The 15,121-nt window shown below is 42.0% G+C and overlaps 2 protein-coding genes across 2 annotated transcripts in view; one reads left to right on the top strand and one right to left on the bottom strand.

The window, feature by feature from the left end:
* Positions 1 to 7,996: 7,996 nt before the first annotated feature.
* On the top strand, positions 7,997 to 8,656 carry SAYSD1 (SAYSVFN motif domain containing 1; the record flags this gene model as incomplete). Its single annotated transcript, XM_083857692.1, has 2 exons — positions 7,997 to 8,155; positions 8,235 to 8,656. 2 exons carry the CDS (start codon positions 7,997 to 7,999, stop codon positions 8,523 to 8,525), a joined length of 450 nt encoding a protein of 149 aa, XP_083713818.1. The 3' UTR covers positions 8,526 to 8,656.
* A 110-nt stretch (positions 8,657 to 8,766) lies between these two features.
* GLP1R (glucagon like peptide 1 receptor) overlaps positions 8,767 to 15,121 on the bottom strand; it is a gene marked incomplete at its 5' end in the record, with an annotated part of 85,118 nt that continues 78,763 nt past the window's right edge. Inside the window, one exon of the mRNA XM_083857621.1 lies at positions 8,767 to 13,211. Within this exon, the coding sequence (XP_083713747.1) occupies positions 13,044 to 13,211 (168 nt within the window). The 3' untranslated portion in view covers positions 8,767 to 13,043. The remainder of the gene's footprint in view (positions 13,212 to 15,121) is intronic.

Genomic DNA, 15,121 nt, shown 5'->3' with positions numbered 1-15,121 from the left:
TACAAAGCATGGTTTTCTTGGGTTTTTCCCCTTCCTTTCATAGCTTGGTTGCTCAAATCATGGCCTATGAGGCCACAGTCAAGAGATATACTGAAACTCAAGTTTCAGTTTGAACTCTCAAGTTTGACTGCAGAGAGAACCCAGGCAGGAGGTTACATGCTGAACTTGCTGCAATGCTGAATGTCCCTCTGGGTCAGCACAAAAATGCCAAAACACAGTTTATGGTTTCTAAACCTACCAGAGGCAGGATGAACACTCCACATTTCTTACTGTGCTGGAACAGCCAGGCCCAGTTCTGAGCTTTATTTGCCATAAATTCAGAGGCAGCCGCATTCCAGGTTGTCTTTACAATCTAATATATAAGAAGTTAATCTTGCTTAGGTATTAATTGTCCCCCTCATGCAATTTATTTTATTTTAGAATGCATAAGGTACAAGATTTATGAGGCATGCTTACAGTATAACAAATAGAATAAATTGGCTAGGTTTGTCATGGTTAAAAAAAAAAATTGCAAAGTTTCCGTTGTTGTGTCAGTTTATTTTTAAGGGAAGTAACATGAAGATCTTTTGTATGAGGCCCACAGGTCTTATCAAGCAGATAGCAAGGTATGAGCTCAGTTTGGTCCATCAGGAATGTAATCCCAACCCCAGTATAGTCCTGGCAAAGTCCTCACTGAGTTCAGTGGAGTCAGGTTTTAACCCCACATGGTCACATCATTTCAGGAAAACTGAGGATCTGGTTTGGTGTCTGTTTCTTTTGTACCCACCAGAGTGTCTCCTGCTTCATCTCTGCTATTCTCACCAGTTCCCTTGTTCTTGTCTCCTCCCTGTATTCCTCTCATCCCACCCACTGGGCTTGACACTCACTCTATTGTATCTCAGTCTCTAATGAGAGGAGGCTGTTGCTGAGTTTCTGCTTGATGTGGTGCTTGATATGTGTTTTTTTCAGGTCTCACAGTCAGACCCAAACCAGGAAATAAGTTCAAGACAAAGTGGTAACTAGTGGAAGAGTAAGGATTTTCCACTTTTTGAGGATGCCAGAGGAAGGCATTATGTCTTGGATTCTGGAGTACTGAACTTGTGACTTTTTTGCAAGTCAGGGCTGGCAGTGTGTTTAAATCAAAGATTTATTAATCTATTCCAATAGGCCAAGTTACATTTTAATAGCTTTCAGCAGTTAGCGCAGGCTGTATTCCTGCAAGTCCTTTGTGGATTCAAGACTTTCTTACCTCTTTCTTCTCTTTGTATTTTGTTCTACATAGGTTTTTCTTCCAGCTCTTTATTCCATTTATTAGAACAAACACTGGCATGAAAAATACTCTCTCTGTGAATTTAACTTAAAAAGGAAGGGACTCTGATTGTAAAAGAGTTCTGAACTACTATTGCCTTTTTTACACTGGTTGTTCCCATTTGGGTTCCTGTGTTTTCTTTACAATCATGAAGATAAATTTGTTGGTATTTTCTTAATAAATTAAGAGTCATCATTTGAGGATAAGATCCAAAATAGCACGTAATCACCTAGAGCAGAGCTGAAATTTAATTAGACCCTTACACACAGATCAGTTGCAGTCTGGAGTCTGACCTGATTCAAAATTACAGTTATTTGATGCGACATAAACAGAGCAGATACAGTCACCTAAACAGGGGTGAGGGACTGGGACAGAATTTAGATTGCATGATTGCAATCCAAGACAGGCACACACAAAATCTTTGCTCTAGGGAGTAGATACTCTTTGTTCGTGGGTGCTTCTGTGTGTCTACAGAAGTGCTGTCATACTCACTGAGCAGGGCATCCTCATGTACTATTTTCTGTGAAATTAATTAGAGATTTTCAAACCACTTATCCCTAAAGATGCAATGGTAAACTGCTCTGGTACACAGCCGAGATATCAGATAGCTCTGGATTCAGCACAAAGAGCATTAAAAAATTATCATTTCCATTAGAAAATGAATGGGTGCTTGGGGAACTTTGTACTTGTGGTGATTCCCACACTTTGTGTGATGCAACACCACAGGACCATTTCCTCCATGAGCACCAGGTTTTTCACAGGTGATGCTGATGATGCCCCAGCCTTGACTTATTGCATGGGTGGGATAAAAATCTTACTGTTCCTGCCTTGCTCTCAGGATTCTCAAACCTATTAAAATTCTTTCCATTACTAGAAGATTAATTAAGGGACTAAGTTTATTACCAGTGTACCCACCTTTTATTTGTGTGTGTCATCCAGCAATTTTCAGAGGTGAGCCCCAGCACAACCTTTGTGTATTACTGAAGGGAGATTGGAGCTCAAAACTTCTGTTAGGAATGACAGTCAGTTATTTTTACTATTCTGTATCAGTTTGGAAAGAAGCACTTGGTATATGTTCGAATGTCAATTTGGAAAAACATTTTTCCCCAGTCATGCTGAAAGGCTCATTCTCTTGGTGGACCGTCCAGTTTATTCCTGTTGTTGAAAGTATTAGGGAAGGCCTTATCCCTAAAGTTTGTCATCTATCACTCCTAGTGGTAAACATCATAAATATCCCAAAATCCAGTGTAGGTGTTGGTACAAAAAGGAGATAATGAAGAGGAGAAATTGCCAAAAAGAGTAAACTGATAATATTTCTATACAATCTAACAGCTTGCCAGAAGTAATAGTTTGGAGTTTCGTTCTGTAGATTATGAGGAGATATACATAATCAACTATTTTATTCTAGATAAGCTCATTTCTTTCATTTAGAGCCCAGGAGGAAGAGGAATGCCATGATATCTCTCTCCTTCATCTTGTAGTCTGCTGAATAATTTGTGGTAATTCAGAAATAGCTCCAAGCCCTTACACCTGGTGTACCTATTGCAGGGGTGTAGTTGAAGCCTCACCCCTACTTGAACCATTTATAGAGAAATTATATTTATCAGCAAGAGCCTGAGGTTCCAACCAGCTGGCTGGAATGCACACTGACAATTGCAATGCTAGAGTAGCTCTTCTGCATAATGATTTGTCCTATACAGGGCAGAGGCTTGAAGGCATGAGAAAAGGTTCGTGTAACACCTTTCCGGGCATTCTGCTCCTCTAAAAATGAAACCCATCAGTGTTTTTCTGCCTCTTGTTTTTTGTAGATGTGGATGTGTAAAACTGGCAGCCAGTGTGAGCATTAAAGTCTACAGTGCACTCTCAATGAAAGGCTTCAGAAGAGTGTGTATGTGTGTCAGTGGGTTATGTCACTCACTTCTGTCCTCTCACTCTTTATTCACCTTCTAGCATCTAGAATTTTCTGTATTTTAAACTGCAATAGATTAAAGGAAATAGATGTGGAACTAGAACCCAAATCTACAATTGGTTTTAAGACCTTGTCTGAAATTCTTCTCACTTCTTTTCACTTTCCTGTCTGGGGAAATGCTATTACAGCATCTAGGTATATTTAAGTACTGTTGTGTTCAAGTGCTATACAAAATTTCCAATGTCACAAAAGTACTTTGATAATTAAGTTACAATTTTTTTTTTCCAAAAAAAAGACGAGGAGACTGATTAAACACAGCATTATGTTGGCAAACAGGAGACACAAAACAGGTTTCTTTTCACTTAAATTATGAGGAATATTAAGTGGCAAATTCCTTTTTTCCCACCCTAGCTATATGATAAAAATCAAAAGACAGTATTCCAAATTTTTGAAATTTTAAAACAGTTTTCAAAACTCTGACTTCGGAATCAGATCAAAATTATGAACATGGCAAAACAATCCCACTTGGAGTGCTCATTATCTTCCAAAAGCAGTAAAATAGCTCATCTCTCTTTTCTCTTTTTTACTAAATATCCAACATTTCCTGCTGACATTGAACTAGTGAGGGATTTTTTTTCTCTGTTTTCTCTCAAATGGGAGTTTCTTATTAAATGATGAGGAACATTTCAGAGTTGTGACAGAAATATTAATAACTCTGCTTTATCCAATTTTAAATATGTTTGAATATAGAGCACTTCAGCATATAAAGCAGGAACATAAGTGCTAGTGTCTCAGAACTCTTTAGCATGCACTGCTGAATATACAAATGCACACATTTCAAAACCACGCAGACATGAAAATTCACAATTGAGAAGCTAAGTGAGTTCAATAAAAAGACAGAAAAAATTTCTTTATGTCTAATGACAAAGAACCCTGATGCTGCTATTTTAGGAAGGAAAATTAATGACCATTTTTTACAAAGGAAGCAGTTCTTCTCTGTAGTTTAGAACTGATTAGTAAATGGATATGCAGAAACCTCTCTATGGAATTAGACAAATATGAATCTGTGCACTTCAATATATTTTATACATGTTCTGCAAGACCTCAACAACTAGAGCTAATGCTCCCTCAGCTCCATTGAACTAATTAAGCTAGGTCATTATATTAATAATGAGTTGCCCTTCTGTCTGCATTTATGGCACTTAGCAAGTCAATGTGAGTGTGAATGCTTATCTCATGAAGGAGAGAGCTCCTGGCAATGAATTAGATTAATCCATCAAGATAATTAATGTGACTTGATTAGTGTTGATATCTGAAGGAGCTGGCATACACAAACAGGTATCTGCAGCTGTAGGAAGCAAGCAACAACACTCCAAACAAGTGGGCAAGGCCCTGAGTGTGTACTATTGAGCAAGGAGGTGGCTGACACCAGGACCTGGTGACAGGTTACTGATGTGGCACATGAAGAGGGTGCCACAGGATTTGAATGTTGCTATCAACACTTCAGTTAACTCAGCTGGGTTGGTATTTTGCCACAATTAGTTCTAATGCCATCTGTCATGCAAAAATACTTCATCTAATTAGTTTTCACTTCTCTTCCTCCCTTAAGAGGCATGAAAGAGTGAACACATTTGAAAATGAATTAGGAAAAACTCTGCAGTCACTACCCCAAAACTGTAAAATCAACTGCACTTTGGGCATGGCTTTGCCAGCTTGCTTGTTCTGCTAGTTCTTTCACCTCCTTTAGTTCACTTGCTGATAGAGTGCCATACACAAAGTTCCTAATGGCTTGGAACCTTAGTTCCTTAAGCTGATGATACTTGGCTGAGAACAGAATGCAATGATTCTTCTCTGTCATAAATATTAAAATATAACAAAAAGTTGATTGCTGGGATAGAGAAAAAGGTTTCAAAATCGCTGAAGTGGAAATTTATAAAGAACAAAGGTTCTCTTCTTGGCAGAAAGAAATACACATGCGAACTGCTTTGTATTATGATTTAGTATGAAACAAGTTTAAAAAAAAATTAACCTTTTAAAATGATCTTAATGCTGCCTCCTAAAAGTTGATGAGCAGTTCCAGAACTTCCTTTATAAAGAATGCAGCTTTAGAGACCTATCAATAGCACTCAATATTTTTGTTTCACCATTGGCTGTGGCACAAGGGAAGAAATACTTGACTCATAGTCTCACACCTACAAACCCACTATATTCAATTTGTGTTTCTCATAAATAGAAGAAGGCATGAAGTGATTCAAGTCTCATAGAAGGGTTCTTCAGCCTCCCTATGTCCTCTCTGCCCTCCCAACCACAGGCTGAGGATCCCAAGATTAGGCTTGGTGACCTGCCAAGAACTTCTGTAGGCAAGGGAGTAGGAAACAAATTGTTCATATGGTTTGTTAAACAAACAAACAAATAAAATGAAATGTCTACACAATTAAGCTGTTTGTTTAAAACAGGATATATTGAAGTAATCCAAGACTTTATGGATACAAATTTGTTTACGTATTTATACGCAGTATAACACTCATTTAGAGATGAAGTTACTGGAGTGCTCTTAAGCTTCGAAGGCATGATTCATGGCACTTTTCTATGTTTCCTAACAACACATGGCAATATAGGTAGCCCTATAAAATAGTCATAAAATAGCTATTTGGATGCATAATAGCAAATACATACTAAACCCAGTAAATCTTGAGTAAAATCTAACAACATAGGAACTACTGGGTGCAGCCTGCAAAGGTGGAATTTTATATATTATTCACTATTATTATTAGTTTGACTAATGAAGTCTACAGAACAAGGAACTGTTTCCATGGACAGTAGAACAAGAAGAAGAAAAAATTCAAAATAAAATAATGTCCTGTGCAGGCTATCCTAAAACGTTTTTGACTGTTATTTCAAAATCAAATTTCCACAAATAAAGAGAAAAAATTTATTCATTGCGGCACTCTCTGCAAAGTCGGAAGGTTAAAAGGAAGTCATTTTGTAACCAAGCATAAAATAGGCATTTGAAAAATGATTTAGCTAGGAAAAAACACAATTTTTTCCACATTAAGATAACTTAAGAACACCCAATTTGATTTTTATTAGACTTCTCATATTCACTTCTGAGCTGACACATGCATGAGACATTCAGCCCCAAAGGTCACTTCTGAGAAAGCTATAAGTAACTGGAAAGAAGCACTGCAGGATTAAATGATGGTTCATTGCTGACTATTACTGCTGCAGAGTGATAGATATTTTACTCCTGAGGCTAAGAGACAGATTCTGTAAATAAATTTTTATTTCTTGGCAGTGCCGAGAGCTGAAACACGACGTGATAGAGCTGGTTTTCCCAATGTTATCATTTAATTTAAAGAGAGTGTGGGATAGATGCTGGCAAGGCCTGTTGTGTTGGAGGAAGCCCACCATAGGCTTTTCTCCAGCAGAGGATGACACAGGGCGAGCCCTGGCTCCTGGTACCACATGGTGAATGGACAAGCCCAGAGCAGTGCCCATGTTGATTTATTAAAAAAAACTATGGATATTGATCTAATACCAATATCCAACTATGACGGACAAAGACTCTCTAACAGTTTAAAGTTAGAAAGTGTATGTTTATTACGACGCCGGGCAGCATGCGGGATAGCTCCCAAAAGCACACGTGCAATTTCCAGATCATCACAGGGGCTTTTATGTACAGGAGTATTGAATACCCAAAACACAAATGCGTATTCATAACTCTGGTACATCCCATTCCCCGCTTCGTATGGTAATTAGCCCAAAAATCCATTAAGCATGCGTAGTTTGTTCTTTAAAATGGGTTGGTGGTCTTTTTTAATAGGGTGAGGTCCCAAAAGGATGAAGTAAGATGGGTCTTCCTCCCTTGACTTTTTAACCTTTAGTGTTAGTGACAGCTGAATCCTGGTTTTTCAGGACTGTTTATGATTGCATTGTATTCATGGGGTCTATTGATTATTCAGGATGCAAAAGCCTAGTTTGACAGCTTCCATGATTTATCAGTTCCTTCCAAGATTTATCAGTTCCTTCAGTCTGGCTTCTGTTAACAAAAAGGGAAGTCCTAACTACATTATCTCAGCACTATCTATTTTGACTACAGTCTTTAATTCTTCTAAATCAATGCCTCAGTGTCCTGCCCCGGCCACTCTGCTGGAACCTCTGCCCAGCCTGGCTCCAAACGCCTCCTTCCCCTCCCCACTCGGGTCACTCCATGCTTTGGTCACTTTGCTCACACAAGCTTTGGAGCTTTGGTCACTCCATGCTTTATTCTCTCCATTCCCGCTTCTTTTCGGTGCCAACACTAGTCACAACATTGAGGAGGTTGTTTTTGGCCCAGAGAGGAGGCGGCCTGGGGGAGGCTGTGGCCAGGCCAGGGTCAGCCGCTGCTCCCACACAGCCAGGACAGGACAGGGCACGGCCTCAGGCCACACCACAGCAGGTTCACGTCGGGTGTGGGAGGAATTTCTTCACAAAAGGTCTGATTAGACACTGGAATGGCCTGCCCAGGGAGGTGGTGGAGTCACCACCCCTAGAAGTGTTCAAGAACTGACTGGACATGGTATTTAACGCCATGATTTTTTTCGATTTGGTGTTTGGTCAAGAGTGGACGATTCAGACGCCTTTTCCAACATAACAACTGTGTGAAAACAAAACACGAGGGGCCTCTGGTGAATTATAGCTTCTCTCCAGAGCGAACCGCCGGCTCTGACAGCCTAACCATCCGCCCTGGGCTCCCCGCCCCGTTCCCGCCCCGCCCGTTCCCGGCGCCGTGACGGGCCCGGCGCAGGCGCGGCTGGGCCATGGCGGCGGCCGTGGAGCGGCGCCTCGCTCAGTTCCGCGCCGCCCGCGGCCGCGCTGCCGCCGCTCCGCGCCCCGCCGAGCCGCCGGGAAAGGCCGCAGCTCCGGAGGCCGCCGAGGAACCGCGGGCAGCCGCGGCGGGCCCGGGCGGCGGCGCTCAGGTGAGCCCCGAGGCGGGCGGGGCGGGGGCGCGGGTGCCGGTCGGTGGCTGACGCCGCGTCTCCCCCGCCGCCTCCTCAGGTCCGTCCCGGCGCGGCGGCGGCTCCGGTGTGGGCGCGGCCGCTGCTGCTGAAGGTGCTGCTGTGGGCCGTCCTGCTGGCGCTGTTCGCGGAGCTGGAGCTCGGGCTGCCCTACTTCGTGCTCTCCCTGCTGTACTGGATGTACGCCGGCACCCGCGGCCCCGCCGAGCGGCGGCCCGGCGAGCTCAGCGCCTACTCCGTCTTCAACCCGGGCTGCGCCGCCATCGCCGGGACGCTGACGGCCGAGCAGCTGGAGCGGGAGCTGCACTACGGGCCCGCCGCGGGCAGGTAGCGCCCGAGGAAGGGCCGGGGCGTGGGGCAGTGAAATGGGGTTTGTTCCTATGCAAAAAAACCGCCCGAGCCTTACTGCTGGCCCCGTGTGCCCCGAATAAAGCCGTAGCAAAGCCTGCGCTCTGGTCTGGTTTCCTGGGGCCGGGCAGCTGTGTGGCCGCCGGGGAGCGGCCCCGAGAGGCACGGCCCTGGCACAGCCACAGCGGCGCCCGCCAGCGTGGCAGTGGAGGGGTTCAGCTCCCGAGAGCTTTGCCACAGCTGACAGAAAGGCTGGCTACACCTCCTGTAGCCGGGCCCGCTGCTGCTCTCCCCTGCACCAGCTGGAAACCTCATTCCGAAGAAACGACACGAAGCAATAGCCATATACCCAAAATAGGCCGCTGTTTTGTTTTGCAGTGGTGTCTTTCATCTATCACACACATCAGATTATAATTCCCTTTTTGCTTCATATTACAGTTTTCATAATTTTAAGCCAAAAAATACTTATTCCTGGCAGGTTTATGTGTATGATCAACTGCTGTTCTTAATATGTAGATCAATGCATTGAGCCAGACCTGCTCAGCAGAGTGACAGTCACCACTGCTCAAAGCATGCAAAAAACACATGGATGTGGAGAACATGGTTTAGTGTTGAAGAGGGTGGTGGTGCTACACAGTTGGAGTTTAAGATCTTAAAGGTCTTTTCCAACCATAACAATTTTATGATTCGTTAAGTCATCATTTTGAAGAGGAGCTGCCAGAACTTGTGTCTCTGAGACAGAGTTGAGAAGGAAGGTCGCAAATTGGTCTTTCAAATCTTGTTCCATTTTGTCTTTTCTAATTTAACAGTTAAGCACATTGTTAAGGCTTGACTCAACCCAAGTTTCATCACTGCTTGTAGAAACAAAGTGGTGCTTTGAATTTAACTAGACTAGTAAGAGAGTAATAGATTAAAGCACATGTAATATGTTAACACTGCTGAGCATCTCGCAGTATCTCTCCACAGGACCCTCACAGTTTCTGTTTTGGGCTGTTCTATTAGTTCCAAGTCCTGCTATTTAAAGGCAAAAAAATTTGTCATGTGCACATATTCTGTCATCCTCCAGTAACACCCTCCCCCCCCCCAAGTTTTCATTATTCTTACTGATTCCTTTTGACTCTATAACATGCTGCATTTTGGATTTGATTAATTTAGGCTCAGCAGGTCAAAGGCCTCTTGGTAGTGGACACACAGTTGCACATTGTTTCCTTGGAAGAACCACACACTCTGAATCTTTCCATTCTTAAAAAGTATTCTAATTACAGGGTAAGAAGTAGTTAGATGATACTCAAAACACCTGTAAGCAATTGAATTTTGTGAGTTGAAATTTTATTCACAACAATAAAACATCAGCATAGTGTTTATGGGAAGTCGATAATCTGTCATCTTTTACAGTTCAGTTCTGTGGGTATTTTTTAAAACAAGGAAATACATGCAAATAAATATTAAATATAAGGTAAGATCCACAAAATTATAAAAATTCATAGCAGCAATGCTGAAAATAAAGTTTTCACTTGCTTTATAAACTCTAGCTGCATTATGTCAAGGTGGATTTATAGACTCTTGTATTTAATGCTTCATGAAACAAGTTACCACAATAAGTGAGCATGAAGCCAAAAGGCACAAGAAATAAAAATTGACACAGTTCATCTGTTCCAGTGCTTTGTGTTGGTTTGCTTATTTCATGCTACTCAAATAAACGTACATTACACATTGTGAAATAGAGATGGCATGAATAACAAAGTCCTTTTTACTGAAGGAGATAAAGTTTGATGGAGAAATTGGCATTGAGGCCTTGCTCAATCTCCAAATACACAAATACTGTAATTCTTCTTGGTGGTAATTACTTCCACTGAGTTGTTTTGAGAAGGGATTTAAAACAGTTTGAACAAGTGAGAGCTTAATTAGAAAAAAATTTCCTCTGCAGCCTTCTGCTTGGCTAAGACCTCACTTTGTCAGCTTACTCTTCTCTTGTATTGTAACAAAGCAGAAGTAACCAAGGTAAGTTCACTGAAGTTATTCCTGTGAGCCTAAAGCCCTCCGTTCACAAACGAGTAGGAGGGACAAGGACAGCTTACTAATTCATAATCACATCAAGCTATTGAATCCTCCTTGTGACACCAAGTACAAGTTTGTTACCACACATGGAAATGCTCTCTATTCCCATGTCTGTCCTCTGTCATTTGTTACACGCACTTGTTTGTCCAGCACAGCAGTGAATTAAAACACTTCTGTAACTTCCTGTTGTCACAGTAAAACTATCATCTTGCCAACAGCTGCGCAAGCAGCAGAAACATTTTTCCCAGGTTTGCACACAACTTCGCAGGACCAGCATCCACTCCTGAATATTAATGAGTGAAATTATTCCCACCAGTGTGCATTAAGCCACAGCTGTAAATTGCATCTGTCACCATGTTGCCCTTTCACCTGCCAGTGACAATCTTTAGTACTTTTTTCCTGTTCTTAGCACTTCAGGGTAGATGTTGGATAGAAACATCAAGCATACTCTGTACGTACAGGAAGCTAATTAATTAACTTGTAGGACAGCAGTTAATGCCTGCATGTCATAGACAAGTATTGTATTGATGGTCACACAACACAGAAGCTAGTTATTAAATATACAGAAGAACCTGAAGTGCTTCATTCCAAAGTCAGCTTTGCAACCAGTATGAGGGAGAGAACGCCTGAAAGCATCCTGCGGAGAAGCCAGGATGCTGAAGATACATAAGCCAGCCTGAGAACTGTGGTGGATTTCTGCAAACATGTCATTCTCCCTGGAGCTCAATTACAAGCATTAGAACAGAAGAAGGTAACACATCCTCTTTAATTCAATTCTAACCTTATGATTGCAAAACTAATCCATGCTGTTGGCAATTAGGATTCTAATGCAATGATTAAATAATCCCATGCAAAGCAATCTAGCTTCAGGCAGGAAAGATGCTGAGTTACATCTCAGAATATCCAGTCCACTTTCTTGGCAATAGGGGCTGTGAATGCAAGTGCAAAGAGACTTGAAAATAGGGAGGGTTATTTCTGCTAAGTAGTTGTAATTGCTTATTACAAGAAATCTGCGAGCAGGGAGATTCTCAGAGCTAGTCTTTGGCACTTTGCCTCTTTGCTGTAAAGGGAACCCAAGTAAAAGCAGAGTAAAGATGTCCAAAGCTTGTTATTAAGTGATGCAACCTTAACATCCTGCTTCTAACAGTACTTCTGCTTGTCCCCAGCAACTCTTGTCAACATCAGGGAGGAACACACTACACAGTGCAGATGCAGTCACTGCACGAGCCCTTGTGATTTTAAACAGTAGGGGAAAAGCTCATGGAGTTCAGGGTTTTTTGTTTGGAGTTACTGGTTTTGTTTGGGGTTTTGTGTGTTTTGTAATGCGGCTGATGGGAAGCTGGCAGGCTGTGGAGGATGGCAACCCACCCCGGGAAGGGGGGCGGGAGCTGTCCTTGGTCCTGAACCCGCGCCCTGCGCAAGGGCCACCTCGTGTCACAAGAGAGAAGGACAAATGCCGGAGGGGAAACAAGTGCGCACACACTGCTAACTACTGAATCTTTGCAATGAGGAGAGGTCTGCTAAGACCAGCAGTGGCCACAAGCTGACTTCTCTCTGTGTGTTTGCAGCCACAAGAAGCAGAGTAAACCTCAGACAGGAAATGTTCTCTTGGAACACAAGCCATCACCTCATCTCTGCGAACACCTGTGTGCCCACCAGGTGGGTGGGCAGACTAGCACTGACCGTGGAAAGGCTGTGCATGCAGGGGACATTTCCATCCATGTCAACAGAGATAATGTGCACCTATTCCTAGCAGAGGAGGTTCCTAACATATACTGCATTTTTGTTTTGTTTGGGTTTTTGTATTTTTTTAAGTGAAGCTTAAAGATAGCATTCAGAAGTGTTCACTACACTACCTGCTGATTGATAGACCTTCAGGATGCTGTTCTTCACCTACCCAGAAAATAGATTAGCACATTTTTAACTTTAACTTTGGGAAACCCCTGCTACAAAACTGATTCTTCCCTGAAACATAAGTTGCGTCCCACTAAATTATTTTTTTTCTAAAAACAGTGATGGCACCATACCCTATCCCCAAAAGTGTCTAAATGTATTTTTTGGCAATAATCATGTTCTATATCCTTGTAATTTAATCAGTCGATCACTTGGCTCACCCACTCAACAGTAATAAGCCATTGACCCTGTGGTTTCAGACTGGATCAATGCTATACTTAAGTTCTGGACCCCCGGAGGCCTTGTGTGCAAATAGGAAAAGATTCTTTTAACTTACTTTAGACACGACCAATTTTTCCTCTGATGTTTTGATTACATTAGCAGATTGCTTTCCCTAGAAACCTTCGTCCAACAGCCTGCAGGCGATGAGGAGCATATGCTTAAGTTTCTTGCTGAAAATGGCAAACTTAAGCCACTTGCTTGGGTATTTAAGGGTTTTCAGGTATATTATACAGTTCATTGTTCTCAGTCTGATTCACCTGCAGAAATCTCAGCTGAATGTGGCCTGACAAGTGGCAGCATAGACACTGCTGCCTACTGTGCCCCCACTACTGATGCTGTTGGCTGGACACTTCAGAGGTTTCATGCTGCTGTCTCTCTGGACATACAAGTGTTCCAATCTCCAGCGCTCCCAGCTTTTCCGAAACTCCATCTGAACCTAACAGAAGAAAAGAAGGAAACAAAAGGAAGGAATGTAGAACTAATCAGCTCTTTAAATAACTCCATCAGAAAAAAGAAAGGATACCACACTACAGAGAAAAGCTGGAAGTGCTTTAAACCTCCAATATTATTGCTTCCAATTATCTCATTAATCCACTGTAGGCCATTCCACATTTAAAACAATAATTACATTCATTTTTACTCATAAAAAGAACTCTGATGCACCAGAAAATCTTACCTTCATTATTTTGCTCCAAATTATATTCACCCATGATACTGATTGCACTCTAGGCCCTCCTACCAATACTAACAATTAAGCTAACTTTGCTTATCAGCCATGAAACAGCTGAAAAGACTGGCCTTCTGCTCAATATTGCACCACAGGTAATCTTAAGAGTTGTGACTTCTGTTTGATTTAAACACTGTTAAGTCCTGGATTATTTTTGTTCTTTGAATATTTATGTGGGTTTTTTTTTTTTTAATTTCACCAAAACCAAATGTTTCTTCAGAATTGAAAACAACAATTAAAGCAAGCTAGAGACTGTATTTGTTTCCCATTTAAATAGCAACTACAATATCTCATTCCAGATACTAGTTTTTCTTAAAGCTACAAAGTATGCTCATCTAGTCACAGGTTCTGGGTTAAACTCTGTAACCTCTGCACTGGTTTGGAAGTTTATCCAGGATTTTATGACTGCTAAACAAGAACAGAATTAGATTGTTCTGTTCCATGGGCAAAGTTCTTGCCACTTGACTGAAGAACCTCCATTAGCTTTTAACACATAAGGTAGAGGACATAAAATTTCCTGCTTGTTACTCCTGATAAAGGCAGGAGTGCAACCTTAGTAATAAGTTCATTATGGTGTGTTCTTTAGTCTGGAAATAAGTTCACTGTAGGGGAGGGTCACTTAAGGGAGCCTTCTCTGGAGAGATGCTTTTTCTTTTATTTTAGGGTTTCATACTGACTACCAAGAGACTAAGTGGGTTGATGGCAATTTCAGAACAGGTTTGTCATCATGCCCAGGCCGTTGAAACCTTCATATTCTGAGGGAAACTTCCTAGGGACCCAGGTGCTGTATGTCTGCTTTCTTTGCTTGTTCACTGTGAAATACTTAATTTAATAGTCCTAAAAAAGGAGCAAAGCCTTACAAAACTAATTGTCTTCCCCTGACGGGTACCTCTATCAGTGCTTGTCACTTCTGGGTACAGCCCTTGTACTGAATGTTCTGGTGAAACCAACTGTATCTCTGTGTTTCTGACAATCTGTCAGAATCCAGAATATGACCTCCACCATCACAACCAAATGGGCCAGAAGGAAAGATGCTGAGACAGATGCTTGTCCGTCTTCCCTTAACATGGTGAGAGGGGTTTGTTATGTCAAAAGGTGCACAAAGACAGCAGAGAAAGACACTCTGTCTGGGATAGCTTGGCATAGAAGAATGAGGGAGAATGGTGAGAGGAAGGCAGAAATGCAGGAACCATAGTGTCTGCAGGAAAAGAACAGACCACATTACCATTCCTTTACTTGGCACCTTTTGTGGGCATGGAAAACAATAAGGCAGCATCGGGAAAAACCTGTTGTAGGCATTTACTGGCAAATCCTGAATGAAAGCATGACCATAGTGACTGAAGAGTAAGTCAATGAGCAATAGAAATAGGTACATTTAGGTCAGTCAAAGGGAGGAAATGAATCTTTACCCCAGCTGGACACGACAGGCTTGAGCTATGCAACAAATAGCCTGCAGAATTGAGATAAAGTGAATGGAAGACCTGAAAAAAAGACTGTAGGAATGGGTCTGTCTTAGGAATGGATATGACTGGCATAATATCAGTTTTTGCTCCAGGGGTTAGGAAGAGGGGAGGAAGCAGCTCTGCTGCCTGTGCTGAATTGAGCTTTCACTAGCCTAG

The sequence above is a fragment of the Zosterops lateralis genome (genome assembly GCF_965231275.1).
Source record: "Zosterops lateralis genome assembly, chromosome: 3".
Classification (NCBI taxonomy): domain Eukaryota; kingdom Metazoa; phylum Chordata; class Aves; order Passeriformes; family Zosteropidae; genus Zosterops; species Zosterops lateralis.
This window is presented reverse-complemented; position numbering and strand designations above follow the sequence as displayed.